Below are 17,925 nucleotides of genomic sequence, written 5' to 3' on the forward strand. Positions count from 1 at the left end.
CCCAGCGATGGGCTCCCTGCGCTGGGTTTGCTTTGTTCGGACACTGGGGAAGGTGGGGGGAGGAGGGGAGCTGATGTTGAACGGGAGGTGCAGGGAGAAACCTGTTTACCTTTGTAATTCACTGGGGCCGGCCAGAGGGTGAGCTGTGTGGGTCAGTGCCGGGCAGGTAAGATGAAGGCTTGAGCTATTGACAGAGGAACTTAAGCTCGGAGCTGATTGAAGGGCTCACTTTGAAGTCTGTCAGAGGTGCTGAAACTCCGGATGACGTGGTTCACAGGGAGGGTGTTTTTTTTTCACAAAAAGTGAATTTCAGGTAAGTTTGCCTCCCTCTCTCTCAGACACACGGCCATTTACCTGGCCTCAGGTGGCATCTCCAGGATGTTCCGTCCTGGTCAGTTCCTGTCCCCGGGACTTGCCTCTGGGATCTTCTCCCCACACACGGGTCACATCTGCCCAGCGTTCCCTGGCCGGATCGCCTCCTCCCCGCTCCCCGGTGTGCTCCTGCCTCCCGCTCCCATCTTCAGCTACGAGCTGCTGCAGAGCTTCGCTCCGCCAGACCCGTGTAAACAGGCGCTGCTACTGGCCACGCAAGCGGCCGGACTGGCCGGACTGGCCGACTACTCCGGTAAGACCGGGGGGTTGGGGGGGGGTAGGGGGGGGGGGAAGGACACAAGCAACCTGCCATTCGGCCCTTCGAGTCTGTTCGCAGTGCAGCCAGATCAATATCACCCCCATAGGTGGTCATAGCCCGGGCTGTGTGGGTGAGAGAACGCGGTGGAGACACAATGGGAAACACGCGAATAGATACAAGGGACACAAGCAACCGGGGGGGGGGGGGGGCATCCCGTGAGTGAATCTGAAAGGAACTGCGAGATGTCGGGCTGAGACAGGGAGAGCTGGTGTATGTGTGGGATAAGAGAGACTGAGAGAACCCCAAAGAGAGAGCGGGGGGGGGGGAGGCGAAGGTGTGAGGGAGGGGAGGGAGTGAGAGGAGGGGGAGGGGAGAGAGTGAGTGAGAGGGATGGGGAGGGAAAGGTGTGAGAGGGAGGGTGGAGGAGAGGGGGAGGGAGGGAAGGGAGGAGGGGGAGGAAGTGAGAGGAGAGGGGATAAGGAGGGGAGGGAGTGAGAGAGGAGTGAGTGAGAGGGGAGGGAGAGTGGGGAACGAGTGAGGGGACGGAGAGGGGTTTAGGAAGGGGAAGGGATGGAGGAGGGTAGGGGTTAGGGAGGGGACGGGAGGAGAGAAGGTTGGGTGGGGGAGAGAGAGTGAGAGGAGGGGGTAGGGGGGAGGGAGTGAGATGAGAGGGAGAAGAGAGGGGAGTGAGTGAGAGGAGAGTGAGGGGGGTGGAATGGAGTGAAAGGAGGGGGAGGGAGTGAAAGGAAAGGGGATAGGGAGGGGAAGAAGAGAGAGGAGAGGGAGGGGGAGGAAGTGAGAGGCGAGAGGATCAGAAGGGGAGATGGGGAGGGAGGGGAAGGAATGAGACGGGAGGGAGGGGGGAGGGGAGGGCATAGGGAGGGGAGGGAGAGGGACGGTGGGAAGGGAGGGAGTAAGAGGAGAGGGGGAAGAGAGGGGAGGGGAAGGAGTGAGGGGAGAGGGAGGGAGCAGGAAGTGAGAGGAGAGGGGATCAGAAGGGGAGATGGGGAAGGGAGGGATAGGAATGAGAGGTGAGGGACGGGGAGGGGAGGGGAAGGAGTGAGAGGAGAGTGAATAGTGGAGTGAGAGGAAAAGGGAGAGTCGAAGATCCGAGGAGAGGAAGAGGGGTAAGTGAAGACTCGGTAAGAGATGGGCGATTCAACAAAACTGAAACAAGGATCAGAAAACCACAAGGCGAGTTTCGTGGGATTCAGAAAGATGTTTTCATGTAAAAATGCGGGGGTTTTTGTACGACACCCTCAACGTGTTACTTTATCGGCTTATAAAATACAACCCCAGTTTGTGTGTGTATTTAGAAACATACTTGGAGAAACTTGCAAGTTTTATCCTCTGTAGCGGAGTTAACTGACTGATCCTGCTCAGTGTTTCGTTACTTGGCCAGTTGGGCGATACAGTTAATCGTCTTCTGTGGCATCACCTATGTTCTGTACTAACAAACACCGATCAGACCATCTCGTGCTCGAACCCATTAGAAGAAAGTTTTGAGTGAAGATAGTAAAATGTATCGAGGACCCTGCTACAATCGCTGGGAGAAATCAATCAATTAAATTCAACTTCTGATTAACTTGTCAATACATGAAATCTGCAAAAGTTACATCGATGCAATTGCTTCATGCATTCCCGTCTGACCCTGGTTAATTTATATTTATTTATTTGTCTACCATATGTTTTCCGTGTTATTTCTTGTTCTATATTTGTTTTACATTCGAGTTTTTATTCCCCAATGATAATCTTTCTTCAACTTAATTAACTCCCATGCAGATTTGTGTTTTTTATTTATTAGTCTGCATGATTTATCTTGGATTTTGCTTTTGTTGTTTTAAGTTTGATTTCATCCCTGCGCCTTTTATTTGCTTCAGAATTGATTGCTGTATGATGTGTTTGATCTATTTTAGATTTTATTTCTTATCTGCCTGTTTCATGTTTTGGCGTCCGTGAATAGTTGTTTCACCAATTTTAGAATTCATTTATTGCTCTGCATCTGACTTGTTCTGCATCTTTATTAATTTCTTGCTGAATGTCTTTCTCAGTGTATTGTTTGTATCAAGTGCTTTATATGTTTATGAAATCATTTATTGCTCAGTGTGGTTTATCCTTTTTTATGTTATTGTTTTGTGATTTCTGTACTTTTCATATTTCATTGTTAATTCTACCTGATTTATTTGTGTGAGATTTCATTCCATTATTCTGTGTGCTTATCTGATATCTCACTTCTTCAGTTTCTTTGCTATTTCATTACTTTATGTTTCATTTTTTGCCATTTCTGTTGCCCAGAATGTCACTTACACTGTTTGTTTTATATTTTTTGTATTTTCATAGTTGTGTTTATTAATCTCTGTATATTATACCTTACACTGTACATTTTAGCCATGTTATATTTATTATCTTCCCTGTGGATTGTACCTGTCCTCAAAATCACTGATTATTCCCCAGGTATTAACCATTATATATTTTTATTGTTGCACCACTCTAATGGGGGTAAAATTCATCTTAAGAGGCAGCTCAGTTGGTGGGTGATAGGGAATTCCTCTTTACATCCTGCCTCATTTTCTTTTCCATTGACTTCAATAGAAAATAAAATTATATGGCTGTAAATGGGGCTACCCATTCAATATACACATGCTGTGCTACCTCTCATGATGGATTTCATGTCCAATGTGTTTTATGTACTACTTGTTCTTTGCAAGTTAAACAGTTATAGAAGTCATTTCTTGTTGTGTGATTTATATCTTTTCTATTTAATTTCATGTTCTGTTTTATATTCCATCTGCTTTACCTCAATTGTATTTTGCTTATTCTTTAATGATTTGATCCAAATAATTTATACATTCCCTATTTGCTTGATTTGCATTGTTTAATATTTGGCAATATGTTCTATGTTTGGTTTATTTCTTGCTCTGCTCATATCTGCAGTATATTTTATTTCCCACTCCATTCATTATCTATTATATATGGCTTTTACTCTGTTATTATCTACTATAAATTTTGTTTCTTTTTTATATTTTAGTGCTGCATTTTATGCTAAATAATTTTATATGCAGTCGACTGCACTGAGTGTTTCATTTGTCATGTATTTCATTTTCAACAGTGAGCATGTTATAAGTCTGCGGTATTTCTTGCACTGCGTTGATATCTGGTTTAAATGTTGTTACACCTCACATTTCAGCTGTCTTGCATTTTGTTTGTTACTCAATTCATTTTGACTTCAGCAACTTGTAGTGCATGAATCCTGTTGTAACTGTTGATCGTATATTCTTTCCTCTATGTGTTTTTTCTGTTGTGTGTGGGTTTTCTTCTTGCAGAGAATAATTAATCTACAGTATAGATATTAGTTGTTCTATTCATCAGATCATTTGTCTTGTTATCCTGAGTTTAAGTGTTCCCTGCACAGAGTGTAATGTTATCTGTTATTTTGTCTGTATCCTGTTTTATTGGTTTTACATTTGACTTTATTCTCTGTTAGTTTCACCATTTTGTATGTTTGGTTTGATCCTTGTGTTTTATTGAATTTATGCTCCTTGATTTCTGTAGTGTAGCTATTGTATATTTGATTTCTTGTCCTGTAAGGTTTATGTGTTGTGTTATACTCTAGTTTAGCTGTTAGCTATGTTTTATCAGTCACATTTTCCCTCTTGATCATCATGCTTTATGGTTTCTTTATTATTGAGGTTTGACCTCTGTGTTTCTTAGTCTGTAAACCACAAATCTAAAAAGCTAATAGACAAATTTCAACAAAACCTGATAGACAGGTTATGGCCCAAGGAAAAAGTGATTAGTTTTTGGCAAAGATGCGGGTCTGGATTCTGTGATTGTTTAAAATGAATGTGAGGTGCTGCATTTTGGAAACACTTATACACTTAATGGTAAGGTCCTGAGCAAAGAGACCTTTAAGCACGGATTCATAGTTCCTTGAAAGTAGCATCTTAGGTGTACAGGGTAGTGAAGAAGGTATTTGGTATGCTTTATTGATCAGCACATTGAGTATAGGAGTTGGGAGGTCATGTTGCAGCTGTACAGGACATTGGCCACTGTTGGAATATTGTGTTCAGTTCTGGTCTCCCTGCTGTAGGAAGGATGTTGTGAAACTTGAAAGGGTTCAGAAAAGATGTTGCCAGAGTTGGAGGGTTTGAGCTGTGGGGGGGGGGGGGGGGGGGGGGTTAATTGGCTGGACCTAATTTCCCTGGAGCGTTGGAGGCTGAGGGGTGACCTTATATGAGTTTATAAAATTGTGAGAGGCATGGATAGGGTGAATAGCCAAGGTATTTTCCCCCGGGTGGAGGAGTCCAAAACTAGAGGGCATAGGTTCAGGGTGAGAGGGGAAAGAGATAAAAGAGATCTAAGGAGCAATGTTTTCACTCAGAGGGAGGCCGGTACAATTACAATACTTAAAAGGCATCTGGATAGGAACATGAATAGAAAGCATTTAGAGGGATATGGGTCAAATGCTGGCAAATGGGACTAGATTAATTTAGGATATCTGGTCAGTGTGGATGAGTTGGACCGAAGGGTCTGTTTCCATGCCGTACAGCTCTAGGACTCTATGACTCTAATAGATTTGTTTACATTGAAATGGCCCCTAATCTGTCCAAGCTCCTGAATCTCATTTTTAGCAAGGCCCTAGTTCATCCATAATTCTCGTGTTGATTTGGATCCTGTGGGAACTATCCTGAACCTAATTGGTAAGTGTCGCCTGAAAGGTGTTGCCATCTAGGTCCTCAGAGGGAAGGCCTTGAATTCAAAGAAGCAAAATTCAATGTGCAAAACCTGTGGCAGATTCAAGTGATGCAGTAAAATGGATTTATGACAGCTTCCAGCACACATGCACAATAAACTTACAATGGTCAAGAACTTCAGATTGAGAGAATGGATTCCTTTCTGGTTGATAAATATTTCAGGAACATCTGTTAGATTGCCATATGCAAACAGTCTATGATCCTCTACAGTAAAGGCAAGAGTTTTGTATCTGGTTGGCCTTATCAGTGTCAGAATTGTGCAGCTTTGTTAAAAATGGCATCTATTATTTAGAAGACTGACTGGTGGATGATAAAACGTGAGATCTTGCAAATATCCCTAGCAGATGCCTGGAAGGAATCAGGTGAAGAAATTTAGGACTTTGATAGTGACTGGCAATTTTTTTTTTCATTCTTCCATAATTTATTAGAACACTCTTGATGTGCAGACCCTGTTTGCAAAATTAAAATGCGACAGCTAATTTTTGCACGCCAAGCTGACCCAAACAGAAAATGACAATGGCCATACAAACTGTTTTGGGGATCTTGGTTGAGGAAATAAAATTGTTCAGAAGACCAGTGAGAACTCCTGTGCCTTTCTTGGAAATAGTGCCATTGGATTTCCAACATTTTAAAAGGCAGAGAGGGCCTCAGTTTAGCACAAAGATTGCATCTTTGACAATGTAGAATTCCATTGGCATTGACTGGAACATATCAGCCTTGATTTTTGCATTCATCTTCTGGAGTGTGACTCAAACTCACAACTGCACGCCCAGCAGCAGGACTACCCACTGCAGTTTACCAGGCACCTTGCGACTTAACTAACTGCCACTAGAGTGGGATCCAACCTTTTCATGGAGGGCTACACTTCAATTTTTCTCTCATTCAGTGGGATGTGAATTGACTACAGAAAGATAAGGTTTGCTACAACAGTAAACATGAATTTCAGAACAAAAATGTTCCAAAACAAAAGTTAAGACCATAACCCATATTTCAGCTTTGATTATACTTGATGAACAGGCTTGACAGCGCTCTGCAGTAAAGAGTTTCACTGATTCACTACCATCTGAGAAAATAAATTCCTGCAATTTAATAATCTATCTTTGTTATATGGCCTCAATATCTCCCAATGTATATCTTACCATATAGCTAATGTTATGGATCCTATAGACTATACCACCAATGCTTTCCTTCCCCTTTTTTTTATTTCTTATCTCCAGTCATATGGATTCTATATCTTCCAATCCAAGATCATTTTTGCTATTGTACTTATTCAATCGTTTGCCAACAATATTACCCTTCCTTCCTGTCTGTCTTTTTGAAAATTTACATGCTCCTGAGTATTTAGCTTCCAGCTTTGATCTCCTTGTAACCAAATCTCCGTATTGGCAATAAAATCATCCCATTAACCTGTATATGTACAAAGTTAATTAATTTATTTTGTTTCAAGTACTATGTGCATTCAAGTAGACAGACATTCATTTTCCCTTTCATAATTTTTTTCCTATTTTGACTTCAATTACTGTTGTTTTTTTCCTTGTACTCTGTCCCTTTCAGTTCCAATCTGGACATTGTTATCCCAATAGTTGCTCTCCCTACAGTCCTAGTCATTCAATACTCTAAGACACTAGTCCCAGCACAGTTCAACTGAAGCCCATCCCACTGACATGGCTCGTTTCTACTCCAGTACTGGTGACAGTGCCCTTTAAACTGAAACCCATTGCACTCATGCCTTCTTGAGTGATGCATTTAGCTCCTTGACATTACTTACCCAATGTCAATTTGCCTGTGCCTCAGATAGTAATCCACAGATTATTTCTTTGGAGGTTTCTGCTCCTAACCATTAAAAATCTTTTAGCAGAACCTCCTTTCCAGTCCCGTTGTTGGTATCAATGTCGATGGCAACAATTAGGTCTCTCCCTTCCCTCTCTAAGTTCTTCTCCAACACAGAGGTGACATCCTTAACCCTGGCACTGGGCAAGCAACTCAGCCTTTGGTACTCCTGCTCACGGCTCTATGCTTTTAATGATACTGTGCCCCACCAATGCAAAATTCCTATTTCGTTCCTCTGCTCAAATGACTCCTCATAATCAAATTGCCATGGTCAGTTTGCTCATCCTCATTGGAGAATTATTGGAAGTACCTCTGCAATTTTCATTATCTCCTTCAGTATCCTTGCTACATCTTTGGTCCTGGTACCTAATCAACTTTTAAGTCCACGTGGACTTTCTGCTGTCTTATTCTTATCAATCATATATCCTTTCATGTATTGATTACTTCCACTTTCACCCTGACCTGGGTAGTGTCTTCTGCTTTGTTAATGATAAATAAATATGAAGTATTCATTTAATACCTCAGCTGTGACCCGTGCCTCTATGTCAAATTATCTTTTTGGTCCCTAATCGACCCCACTTCTCCCTTTACTATATATTTTGCCGAGATTTTTATGTTAACTGTCAGTCTCTTTCCATATGTTCTCTTTGCTTCTTTTATTTGGCTTTCCACTTTGCCTCTGTACATTCTATATTTAGCCTGGTTCTGTGTTATATTATCCACCTGACATCTGTTGCATTTTCTTCCTCAACATAGTTTCTATCTCTTTCATCATCTAGACAGTCTTGATTTGTTTATTCTACCTTTCCACTTGATGGTAATTTACTTTGACTTTATCCAAACTATCTCTCCTTTGAAGGCAGTCCATTGTTTAGGTACGGTTCTTCCGGATTACCTTTGGTTCCAACCTATGCAGGTCTGATCCACTGAAAATGGCTTTCCTGCAGTTAACTATTCTTACCTTGTTCCTTTCTGAAGCCAATGTAAATCTTTTCATCAATCAATGTCTGCGAATTGTTCCCCAATGGACATTGATCCACTTGGCCTATATACAAGAACTAGCAGCACCTTTTCCCTTGTTGGACTAGAAATATTCCTCTGTAGGACATTTTCCTAAGCACAATTTATAAATTCCCTTCATCGCATCAACATTTTGAAACTAAGCTCCCTTGTCTCCATATGCACTCTCTCCTTCCATCCCTCCAAATCTTTTTATTTGTTCCCTGACTCTGTAGTTCAATGATTTGCTTGATTCTTCGAGTATTTTGTGAGCTTTATTTATTAATTTTAATCTCTCTGGTGATATTCTGTATTGTGTGTTTAATTTTTTAATGATTCCCATCTATTTAGCCTATTTATGTTTACTCTTTCTCTGTCCTTTTGGTTTATTGATGGAGCTGCATGTTTCCGCTGTCTTACATTTTATTTTTTATTTTGTGGTGTTATATGTAATTTCTTGTTCTAAGCATTCAATTTATTTTTTTACGCGAATTACCTGTTTTATATTTATTTTTTATTTCTGTGCATTTTATATTTAATTTCTTGGTCAGAATGTTTGATCAGTTTTATAATTTATTGATGTGTGTGTGTTTTAGCTGTTTTGATTTAATAATCATTCCTTGCAGTTTTTGTGTTTAATATTTTATTTCTTGCACGATGTTTGATCTATGTTATATTTTGCTTTTTGATTCGTACATTTTTAAAAAAATCTGCTTTACATGTTGTGTTGAGCAATGTGCAATTCAATTTTAGATTTTATCACTTATTTTTGGCACTGCTGAGTTGATTGTGACTTTGTGATAATGTCAATCCACATGTCAACATTTCTCCCAACTTGTTGTACAATTAATTTCTCATTCTGGGAGTAATGTCTTCCTTTATATTCTACTCTCACTGTGCACTTCTTTAGAATTTTTATTTGGTTTATAAATTTTCTTGCTCTCTCAATTTAATTTAAAATAATAGTCATGATTGGGCTCTCATTTCTTTTCATCTTCCATCGGCCTCTGACAAACAGTTCTTCCTAGCCATATCGGAAATTAAAGACAGTAAGTACCAAAAACTTTCATGTACTTACCCCCACACTCTGGGTTCCTCAACTGTTCCAGAATCTTTCATCGGCCTCCAAGAAGGGCTCATGCCCGAAACGTCGATTCTCCTGCTCCTTGGATGCTGCCTGACCTGCTGCGCTTTTCCAGCAACACATTTTCAGCTCTGATCTCCAGCATCTGCAGTCCTCACTTTCTCCTCTCATTTCTTCTCTATTATTTGCAACCGCATTTTACATAAATTCAGTGACTTTGGGTCGGAAGGAGTGTTATATTGTCAAAGATGCTGTGTTCAGCTGCAGATGTTAAACTGTCTGCTAATCCATCGGGATGTAAAACATCCCCTCGATACCATCTGAAGGCGTCTTGCCCCGTTACCAAAGCTCAGGAAATACATTAGCTTCATTTTTAAGGCACTTTTGTGTATTCTGGGCTATTTGTGGTGGACAGTATTAACAAAGGTGATACTTCAAGTTTGTCATGGCAGTGGTTTGGGTCAGCCTGAGGGTATGTGCAGAAACAGTTTCCTTTTGTGATTTTCTTTTTGCCATGAAGATGAGTCAAAGCCGGTGAAGCAGCGGCGAGCCCGAGCTAACTACAGCAGCTGGCAGCTGGAGGAGTTGGAGAGAGCATTCGAGACAACTCAGTATCCGGACATCTTCATGAGGGAGGCCCTGGCACTCAGGTTGGATCTCATCGAGGCCAGAGTCCAGGTACAACTTGCAGAAGCATTTAAACCTGTGAGTGTAGAATGAGAGCACCGACAGAGTGCAGGAGCAAGGGTGGAAGCTTGCGAGGATTGGGGAGACCGGAGTTCAAAAGAATAGATACATCAGAGAATGTGTGAACAAGCAATAGAGAATGAGAGTGAGAGGGAGGGAGTGAGATAAAGGAGGGGAGAGGAGTAAAGGAGAGTGCAGGAGAGGAGGAAGGAGTGGAGGGGGAGGAGGTGCATGCAAGGATAGGTGAACTTAGGTAGGGAGGGAGCACGGCAGGGAGGAGCTTGGAATAGAGGGGAAGGAGTGTGGGTTGGAAGGCCGTGTTGGGGAGGGGACGGAATGGGGGGGGTTGAGGTGACAGGAAGATGGAGGGAGTGAGGGGAAGTGGAGGAAGTGTAGAGGAGGTGAATGGAGTTCTGCGAAAGGGGGTGGGATGTGTGCTGGGGAGGACATGGAGTGTGGGAAGGGAAATGGATTGAGGAGGAGGGGAGAAAAGCGATATGTGAGTGTCCCGAGGGGGTAAGGGTTGGCCTGAAGAGGAGAGATTGGGGGTGTTTTGTTGGTTTGGAGAATACAGAGACTGGAAAATGTTTAATGGACAAAAGAAATTTCTTGATGCTGAAGTGTGAGGATGATGAAGCTGTGAAAATATTGAAGTGTTATATTGTTGTTAATACCATTAAAGGTTTCTGTGTAGTTTATGAACATCACACCTTTCAGCTCACAACCTGCACCTGCTGAATTCTACCCCTTATTTTAACAGGTTTTAAATTACAGTTTCATTCAATGTTTTGACACTTTATAACAACATATATTTTTCTTTCATAAATTACTTTTGGATTTTTCTGAGCCACACAGGATAATTTTGACGTAAGGCTGTGATTTGACAAGTTTCATCCAATTTACCACTGCCCTGCTCTCCTCCCCCCACACCACATTCAGCCTCACGCTCTCCCACCAACCCCCTCTCCATCTCTCCCTGTCCTCTCCCCCTTCCTCACATGCAGCCTAGCCCTCTCCCCCACCTCCCTCTCCAGCTCTACTTGCCCTCCCCATGCACCCCACCCTTGCAATTCAGCTGGACCTGCTTTTCTACCCCATCTTTCCCTCTCTGCAAGATTCTTGAAATAAGGATGAGAAATTGATCAGGTTCATTGATATTGATTCAGGAATGGATATTGACAGACCTCCCCCCCACCCCGCTCCCCACGTCCTGGTCTATTTTGAAATAATATGGGATGTTTTACAGTCAAACAAGGCCTTAGACCGAGTGACTGTACGGTGCTGTCTCAGTGTTGAATTGAAGTATAATGCTAAACTGAGAGTGTTTACCTTTTATGCGCAGTTTAATGATCAGCAAATTGACTAAGGGCTTCATTCCACAGGTTTGGTTCCAGAATCGCCGAGCTAAAATGAGGAGACAGTTGAAAATCCAGGGCCGATCCATGGAGAAGAGCAGAGACCAGGAGCCCAGCAGCTGTGCTGTTCAGGAGGAGAAGTGCGACCAATCAGAGCTCAAAGCCGACAACCACCAGATGGAGAAAGCCAGCTACCCCTGGCCAGGATCACAAGCCGACTGTGGGGAGGTCACGGTAGCTGCCCCCTTCCGTACAGTGGTCCGGGGAATCACGGACACTGCCAGCTCCAGTCCTAGTCCAGAAGAGATCCGTAGCTGCAGCATTGCCACACTTCGAGCGAAGGCCAGGGAACATGAGGCTGAGATACACAGTGGGGCTGCTAAACCTCTGACCCTGTCTCAGTCCTCTTCCCCAGAGCATCAGGGAGCCAATGACCAAGCCATTTAATACAGTCTGTAATCGCGTTGGAGTATTGGAAAGTCCTGAGCTCCTTTTATCAAACACAAAAAGGTTACACATTCAACAATTGACATCCACAGAGAGGACTTGGAAAGCAGAGAGAGATGCAGATTGTGTAACTGACAGATTGATACAGAGACTATAAGACACATAGATCGTAACATATTGAGAGGCTGTATATACAGATACTGTTTAGTACAAAGGGTTTAACAAGAGAGAAATGGTATCACGGAGTTTGTATAACTCATTGAGACTGTTTAATATACAAAAACTGCATAACACGCAAAGAGATGGCATAACATGGACTGTAGCACAAAGCTGTTTAACTGTATACCAGACTGATATAACACAGAGACAGTACAAGATACAGAGACTGTAATACGGTCTGTCACATATATAATATAACAGCAAGTGCAACACATGGAGACTGTCTAATAAAGAGAGACAGACAGTGTAACGGCTCCTTAAGTTTTAAGTGTTTACTGGATAGATCTGTAACAGTATAAATAATGTTACTGAAGCAGGAATAATACATGGGCTGTAATGTGATGATGAAGAAGGTTTGTGATTCTTAGCAGGTCATAATGTTAAGGATATTTCAGATATAAACATCAAGTCATGTTCACTTGGGGGTAACAGGAGCAGACTGTTTGGGAGTTGGGGTACAGTCTACAGACCTGGGCCCAGCTGATGAGCTGTGGCCAAGGAGCTCTCTTTTTCAACAGCACTGCACACATTAGGCACTCAGATGACATTCCTTTGTTTTGTGGTTCAATCCAAGGTGAGCTGACTGGACTGTCCTCTCCAAGAATATGTAGAATTGGATGTGGAATAATACATGATCTGCAGAATAAAGTTGCTGCAAGGAGTCTATAGTCCACAACGAATAAGGTTTAGTGACTTGGTAAACTCCTCTCAGAACTCCCTGTTACTTTAATTGCTGAATGTACTGGTTGACTCTTGGCCATCCTGCAGAAAAGACTGATGGCATGTGAATTGACTTGCTACATTTTTTACTTTATAACAGACTGTACTTCAAAAAAATGTAGTAGTGAAACAGTTTGGAATGTGATGATGATGTTAAAGGTGTGATATGAATCTCCTTTAATTCATTCACTGGATGTGGCATCACTTGCATGGGTCAGTGTGTATTGTCCATCCCTGTTTCCCTGGAGAAGGTGGGGGTGAGCTGCCTTCTTGAACCGCTGCAGTCCACGTGCTGTATGTAGACCCACAATACCCTTAGGAAGAGAGTTTTCAGAATTTTGTTGCAGAGTTGGTGTAGGAACGATAATCTCCTTCCAAATTGGGGTTGGGTGTATGGCTTGGAGTGTAACTTGTGGGTAGATGCTCCTGCCTCGTTCTCGCGGTAGAAGCCATGAGTTTGGAACATGTTATTAAAAGAGCCTTGGACAATTGCTGTAGTGCGTCTTGTAGACGGTAGGCATTGCTGTCATGAAGAGTTGATGGTAAAGGGAGAGGATGTTTAAGATGGTGAATGTGGTGTCGATCGAGTGGGCTGCTCTCTCCTGAATGATAGTGAGTATTGTTGAAGCTGTATTGATCTAGGCAAGTGGAGAAATTCCATCACACTCCTGATTTGTGATGATAGAAACCGAAAGAGCTGCGGATGCTGTAAATCAGAAACAAAAACAGAAGTTGCTGGAAAAGTTCAGCAGGTCTGGCAGTATCTGTGAAGAGAGATCAGAGTTAACGCTTTGGACCCGGTGACCCTTCCTCAGAATGAGGCCAGGGTCACAGTGAGGAAGGGTCACTGGACCTGAAATGTTAACTCTGATGTTTCTTCACAGATGCTGCCAGAACTTCTGAGCTTTTCCAGCAACTTCTGTTTTTGTTTCTGATTTGTGCTGAGGCTTTGGGAAAGCTAGGAGGTGAGTTTGTCATTATAGGATTCCTAGCCTCTGACCTGCTGTTGTAGCCACTGTATTTATATGGTTAATCCGGTTCAATTTCAGGTCAATGGTCACCCCCAGATTGTTGATAATGGGGATCTATCAATGATGATGCCATTGAATGTCACAAGGAAATGGTTAGATTCTGTCTTTTTGATGATGGTCATTGCTTGGCACTTGTGTTATATGAATAATATTGCCACTTGTCTGCCCAAGTCTGAATGCTGTCAAGATGTTCCTGCATGTTGAAACAGGCTCCTTCAGTATCTGAAGTGTTGCAAATGGTGCTGAACCCTGGGCATCGTTAGAGAACGTCCCCATTTCTGATTCTGTAATAAAGGGAAGTTCTTTGATGAAGCAGCTGAAAATGGTTGGGCCTAGGACATTACTTTGAGGAATACTTTCAAAGATGATCCAGGACTGAGATAACTGACTTCCAACAATCATAACCATTTTCCTTTGTACCAGGTCTGACACCAACTGACAGAATGCCTTCCTTTAATTTGCACTGGCTCAAGTTTGTGATGGCTTTTCGATTCTATTTTAATTAAATGCTGCCTTTGTGTCAAAGGCAGTTACTTTCACCTCACCTCTGGAGTTCAGCTCTTTTGTTCATGCTTGGATCAAGGCCGTAATAATGCAACAGCTGAGTGTCCCTGGGAGAAGTGAAACTGGGTATCAGTGAGCAGGTTAATGCTGAGCAATTACCACTTGACAGCACTGTCAATGACTCATTCACTTTGGGAGTAACACTTGAGTGGCAGTAACTGGCCAAGTTGATATTGTCTTGTTTTTTTTTGTGGACAAGATGTACCTGGACAATCTTCCTCACTGCAAGGTGAATGCCAGTGTTGAAACCATATTGGAAAGAATTGATTTGGGGCATGGGTGGTTCTAGAGTACAAGTCTGAGTACTATTTACCAGAAAGTTCTTAGTACCGATAACCTTTGCAGTATCCAGTGCCTTCAGGCATTTCGTGAGGTCACGAGAAATGAATGAGAATGTAGAAGGCTGACATCCATGATGCTGGAGACCTCAGGAGGAGGCTAAGTTGTATCACCAACTCGGCTCTTATGGTGAAAGAAAGATGAAAATACCTTAGTGTTATCTTTTGTACTGATTATTGCTTTTGATGTTTGGCACACAGTTAGACCTCTCTTGTATATTCACACTTAATGTTTAGGCAGGGCTTATGCTGCTTCTGGTATGCCTTCTTGAACTCTTCATTCGATCCGGGTTGGCCCCCTGGGTTGACGATAATGGTAGATTTGGGTAAATGCTGGACCGTAAGATTACAGATTGTGTTTGAGTACAATTCTGCAGCTGCTGCTGGCCACAGTGCCTTACAAAAGCTCAGATCTGTCCAAACTCTATCCAATCTAGCATGGTGATAGTGCTATAGAGCACAGTAGAGGGATCCTTAATGTGAAGATGGACTTAATCGCCACAAGGACTGTTGTGGTGGTTACTCTTACTGATACTTTCTTGGACAGATGCACTGGTGACATGTAGAGCAGTGAGAATAAGGTAATGCATTTTTTAGTCTCTTGGTCATTCCCTCATCACCAGCCACAGGCCCAGTCTAATATTTATCAAATAACTTCCTCAAAAATTGGCCATGCTTGCTTTGTGTTGGTGCTACCAAGCCACCTTGCTGATGGTTATTGAAGTCAACCCACCCAGAGTACATTCTGTGCCCTTGCCATGCTCAGTTCTTCTTCAGACCAATGTTCAATATGGAGGAGAATTGATTCATCAGCTGAGGCAGGGCTGATTGGTGGTTTTCTTGCCCATGTTTAACCTGGTGCCATGTTAGACCATGGGTCCGGGCTGCTCCTTAGCTATTGTCCCATCTTACCAGCTGCTACATCTCCATTGCTGTAAGCCTGGGAATGATTGGTAAGGGCACATTTAGTCATGACTGGGATTCCTCCCATCGACAAAGAGCCAGCTGACACTAGTGAACTGGGGGTCATGTGCAAAGAATGTCCACTTGATTGAGGTGCTAGAGGACTGAATCAGCTAGAGCTACATCTGGCGAACAGTCAGGAGAGTGGTACAGAGATTTGTGAATTAGGAAGTGGGGGGTATGGAGAAGACATCATTTCTTGCAATGCAATGCCAGTTATGCTATTCTATATGATTATAATAAACTGTGATGTTGTATTTTCCATTTAAAGTCTTTGTTATGATGCTCCAATCCCGCAGGAGTTTCTGAGAGTTGACTCAAAGCTAGGAGACAAAATGTAGAGATATTAAACAAAAGTGTGTGTCATTCATTATTTTATTTACAAAACAGGATTTGCAGCTTTCTTTAGAAGAATCAGTTTGACAAACAACATCCATCCTTTGAATCATGAGGAATTCATGTTTTTCAATTGGCTTCAGGAAAGTGGACAATACTGGGATTTTGGGGTCATGGCAGTGGGAGCTGGATCAGACACTGATGGCTAGAGGGACTTCTCCAATACAACCCCCTGTTGAAAGGGATGATCCTGGGAATTATTTAATTTACTAACACAGTACAGTATGAAAGCTCCTCTTCATTCACAATCTGGCACCACAGATCAGTAAGAAGCTTTGCATGATTTATAGCCTTAAACTACATTTGATTACACAGAATATATGGCATGGAAACAAGCATTCAGCCCAGCCAATCCATGTCCACGTTTATACTCAACATGAGCCTTCCCCAATCTTTGTCGGAGCAAATTACTGCAGATGCTCTGATACTTCAGATGTTCTGAAAACAAAAACTGTAGGAAATCACAGTGGGTCAGGCAACATCCAGGGAGACAGAGCAAGCTAATGTTTCAAGTCTAGATGTAGAGTCGTCTAGTCTGGAAATATTAGTTTGTTCTCTCTCCATGGATGCTTTCTGACCTGCTGTGATTTCAAGCATTTGTTTTGTTTTCAGTACTCCTCCAATATTTTTCTCATCTAAATCTTAATCATAGCCATCTATTCTCTTCTTCCTCAGTTGCTTTTCTACTTTCTTGTAAAGCATCCAAACTATTCAGTTCAACCACTCTCTGCGGTGAGTGCTGCACATTTTCACCACTGCTTGGGTAAGTAAATTTCTTCTGAGTTCTCTGTTGGATTTCTTGATAACTATCTCATGTTGATAGTCTCTAATTTTGCTCTTCATGACAAGAGGAAATATTCTATTTGTGCATACCCTGTCAAAACATTTCGTAATTCCCATTTTGAACAAAGGTGTCCAATTTGCTATTTTCCAATTAATGGGTATATCTCTGAATCAAGGGAGCGTTGTAACCTTAAAACCAACACATGAACTATTTTTCACTGGTTGCTTCTTTGAAAACCCTGGGATAAACTCTGCAATTCCAACATTTTACTAAGTACCATTTCTCTGGTGCGTAGGATGTTCCTAACTTCCTTCCTCCCTTCCATTTCCCGGTTTATTGCTGCTTTTGGGATGTTATTTGTATCCTCTGTGGTGAAGCTTGATGTAAAATAACTGCTCAATTCATTTACCATTTCCTCAGCTTCCATGATTAATTTTCCAGTTTTGTTTTCTATATGAGCAACGTGCACTCACTTCAGTAACACTCCTTTAACTATTTGTAGGAATTTTAAACATTTGTTTTGTTGTCTCTAGCTCACTTGCTCCTGTACTGTAAGTTTTCCTGCTTTAATTAATTTATTGGTCATTCTTTGCTTTTTTTTTAAAAACATCTGTCCAATCTCTTGATCTATCACTTGTTTTTGTGCACTAATATGCTTTCCTATATGTTTGATACTATCTTGAACATTTCTGCTTAACCACAGATGGTGAGTCTGTCTGTTGCAATCTTTCTTAATCGTTGGAATATATCTATTTGCGGGGATAGTCCGAATTATCCCCATAAACATCTATCATTGCATCTTTGATCTATATTCTAAATTATTTTGTTATTCATTTTAACCAATTCTGCATTCACACCTTCATAACTGCCCTTAGTTAACTGTTAAAAATTAGTCTTGCACTCTATCAAACTGAATGTAAAATTCAATCTGATTATGCTCGTTGTGACTTAAGGGTGCCTTTGCTATGAGATCATTAATCCCACCTTGTTGCATGGTTTCAGGTCTATTATTGCCTGCTCCCTGGTTGACTCCAGAATGTGCTGTTTTAAGAAGCTGTAAATAATCAATGAACTTTTTATCTAGGCTCACTTTGCCCATCTGACTTCTCCAGTCAATACATGG

At 42.0% G+C, this 17,925-nt stretch overlaps 1 protein-coding gene across 1 annotated transcript; it reads left to right on the forward strand.

The window, feature by feature from the left end:
• Window positions 1-201: 201 nt before the first annotated feature.
• On the forward strand, window positions 202-13,438 carry LOC140464318 (visual system homeobox 2). The gene is made up of 3 exons (XM_072559250.1): window positions 202-625; window positions 9,819-9,976; window positions 11,368-13,438. Exons 1-3 carry the CDS (start codon window positions 379-381, stop codon window positions 11,785-11,787), a joined length of 825 nt encoding a protein of 274 aa, XP_072415351.1. The 5' UTR covers window positions 202-378; the 3' UTR covers window positions 11,788-13,438.
• The last annotated feature ends 4,487 nt before the right edge of the window (window positions 13,439-17,925 follow it).

This window comes from Chiloscyllium punctatum, chromosome 40 (genome assembly GCF_047496795.1).
Source record: "Chiloscyllium punctatum isolate Juve2018m chromosome 40, sChiPun1.3, whole genome shotgun sequence".
Taxonomy (NCBI): domain Eukaryota; kingdom Metazoa; phylum Chordata; class Chondrichthyes; order Orectolobiformes; family Hemiscylliidae; genus Chiloscyllium; species Chiloscyllium punctatum.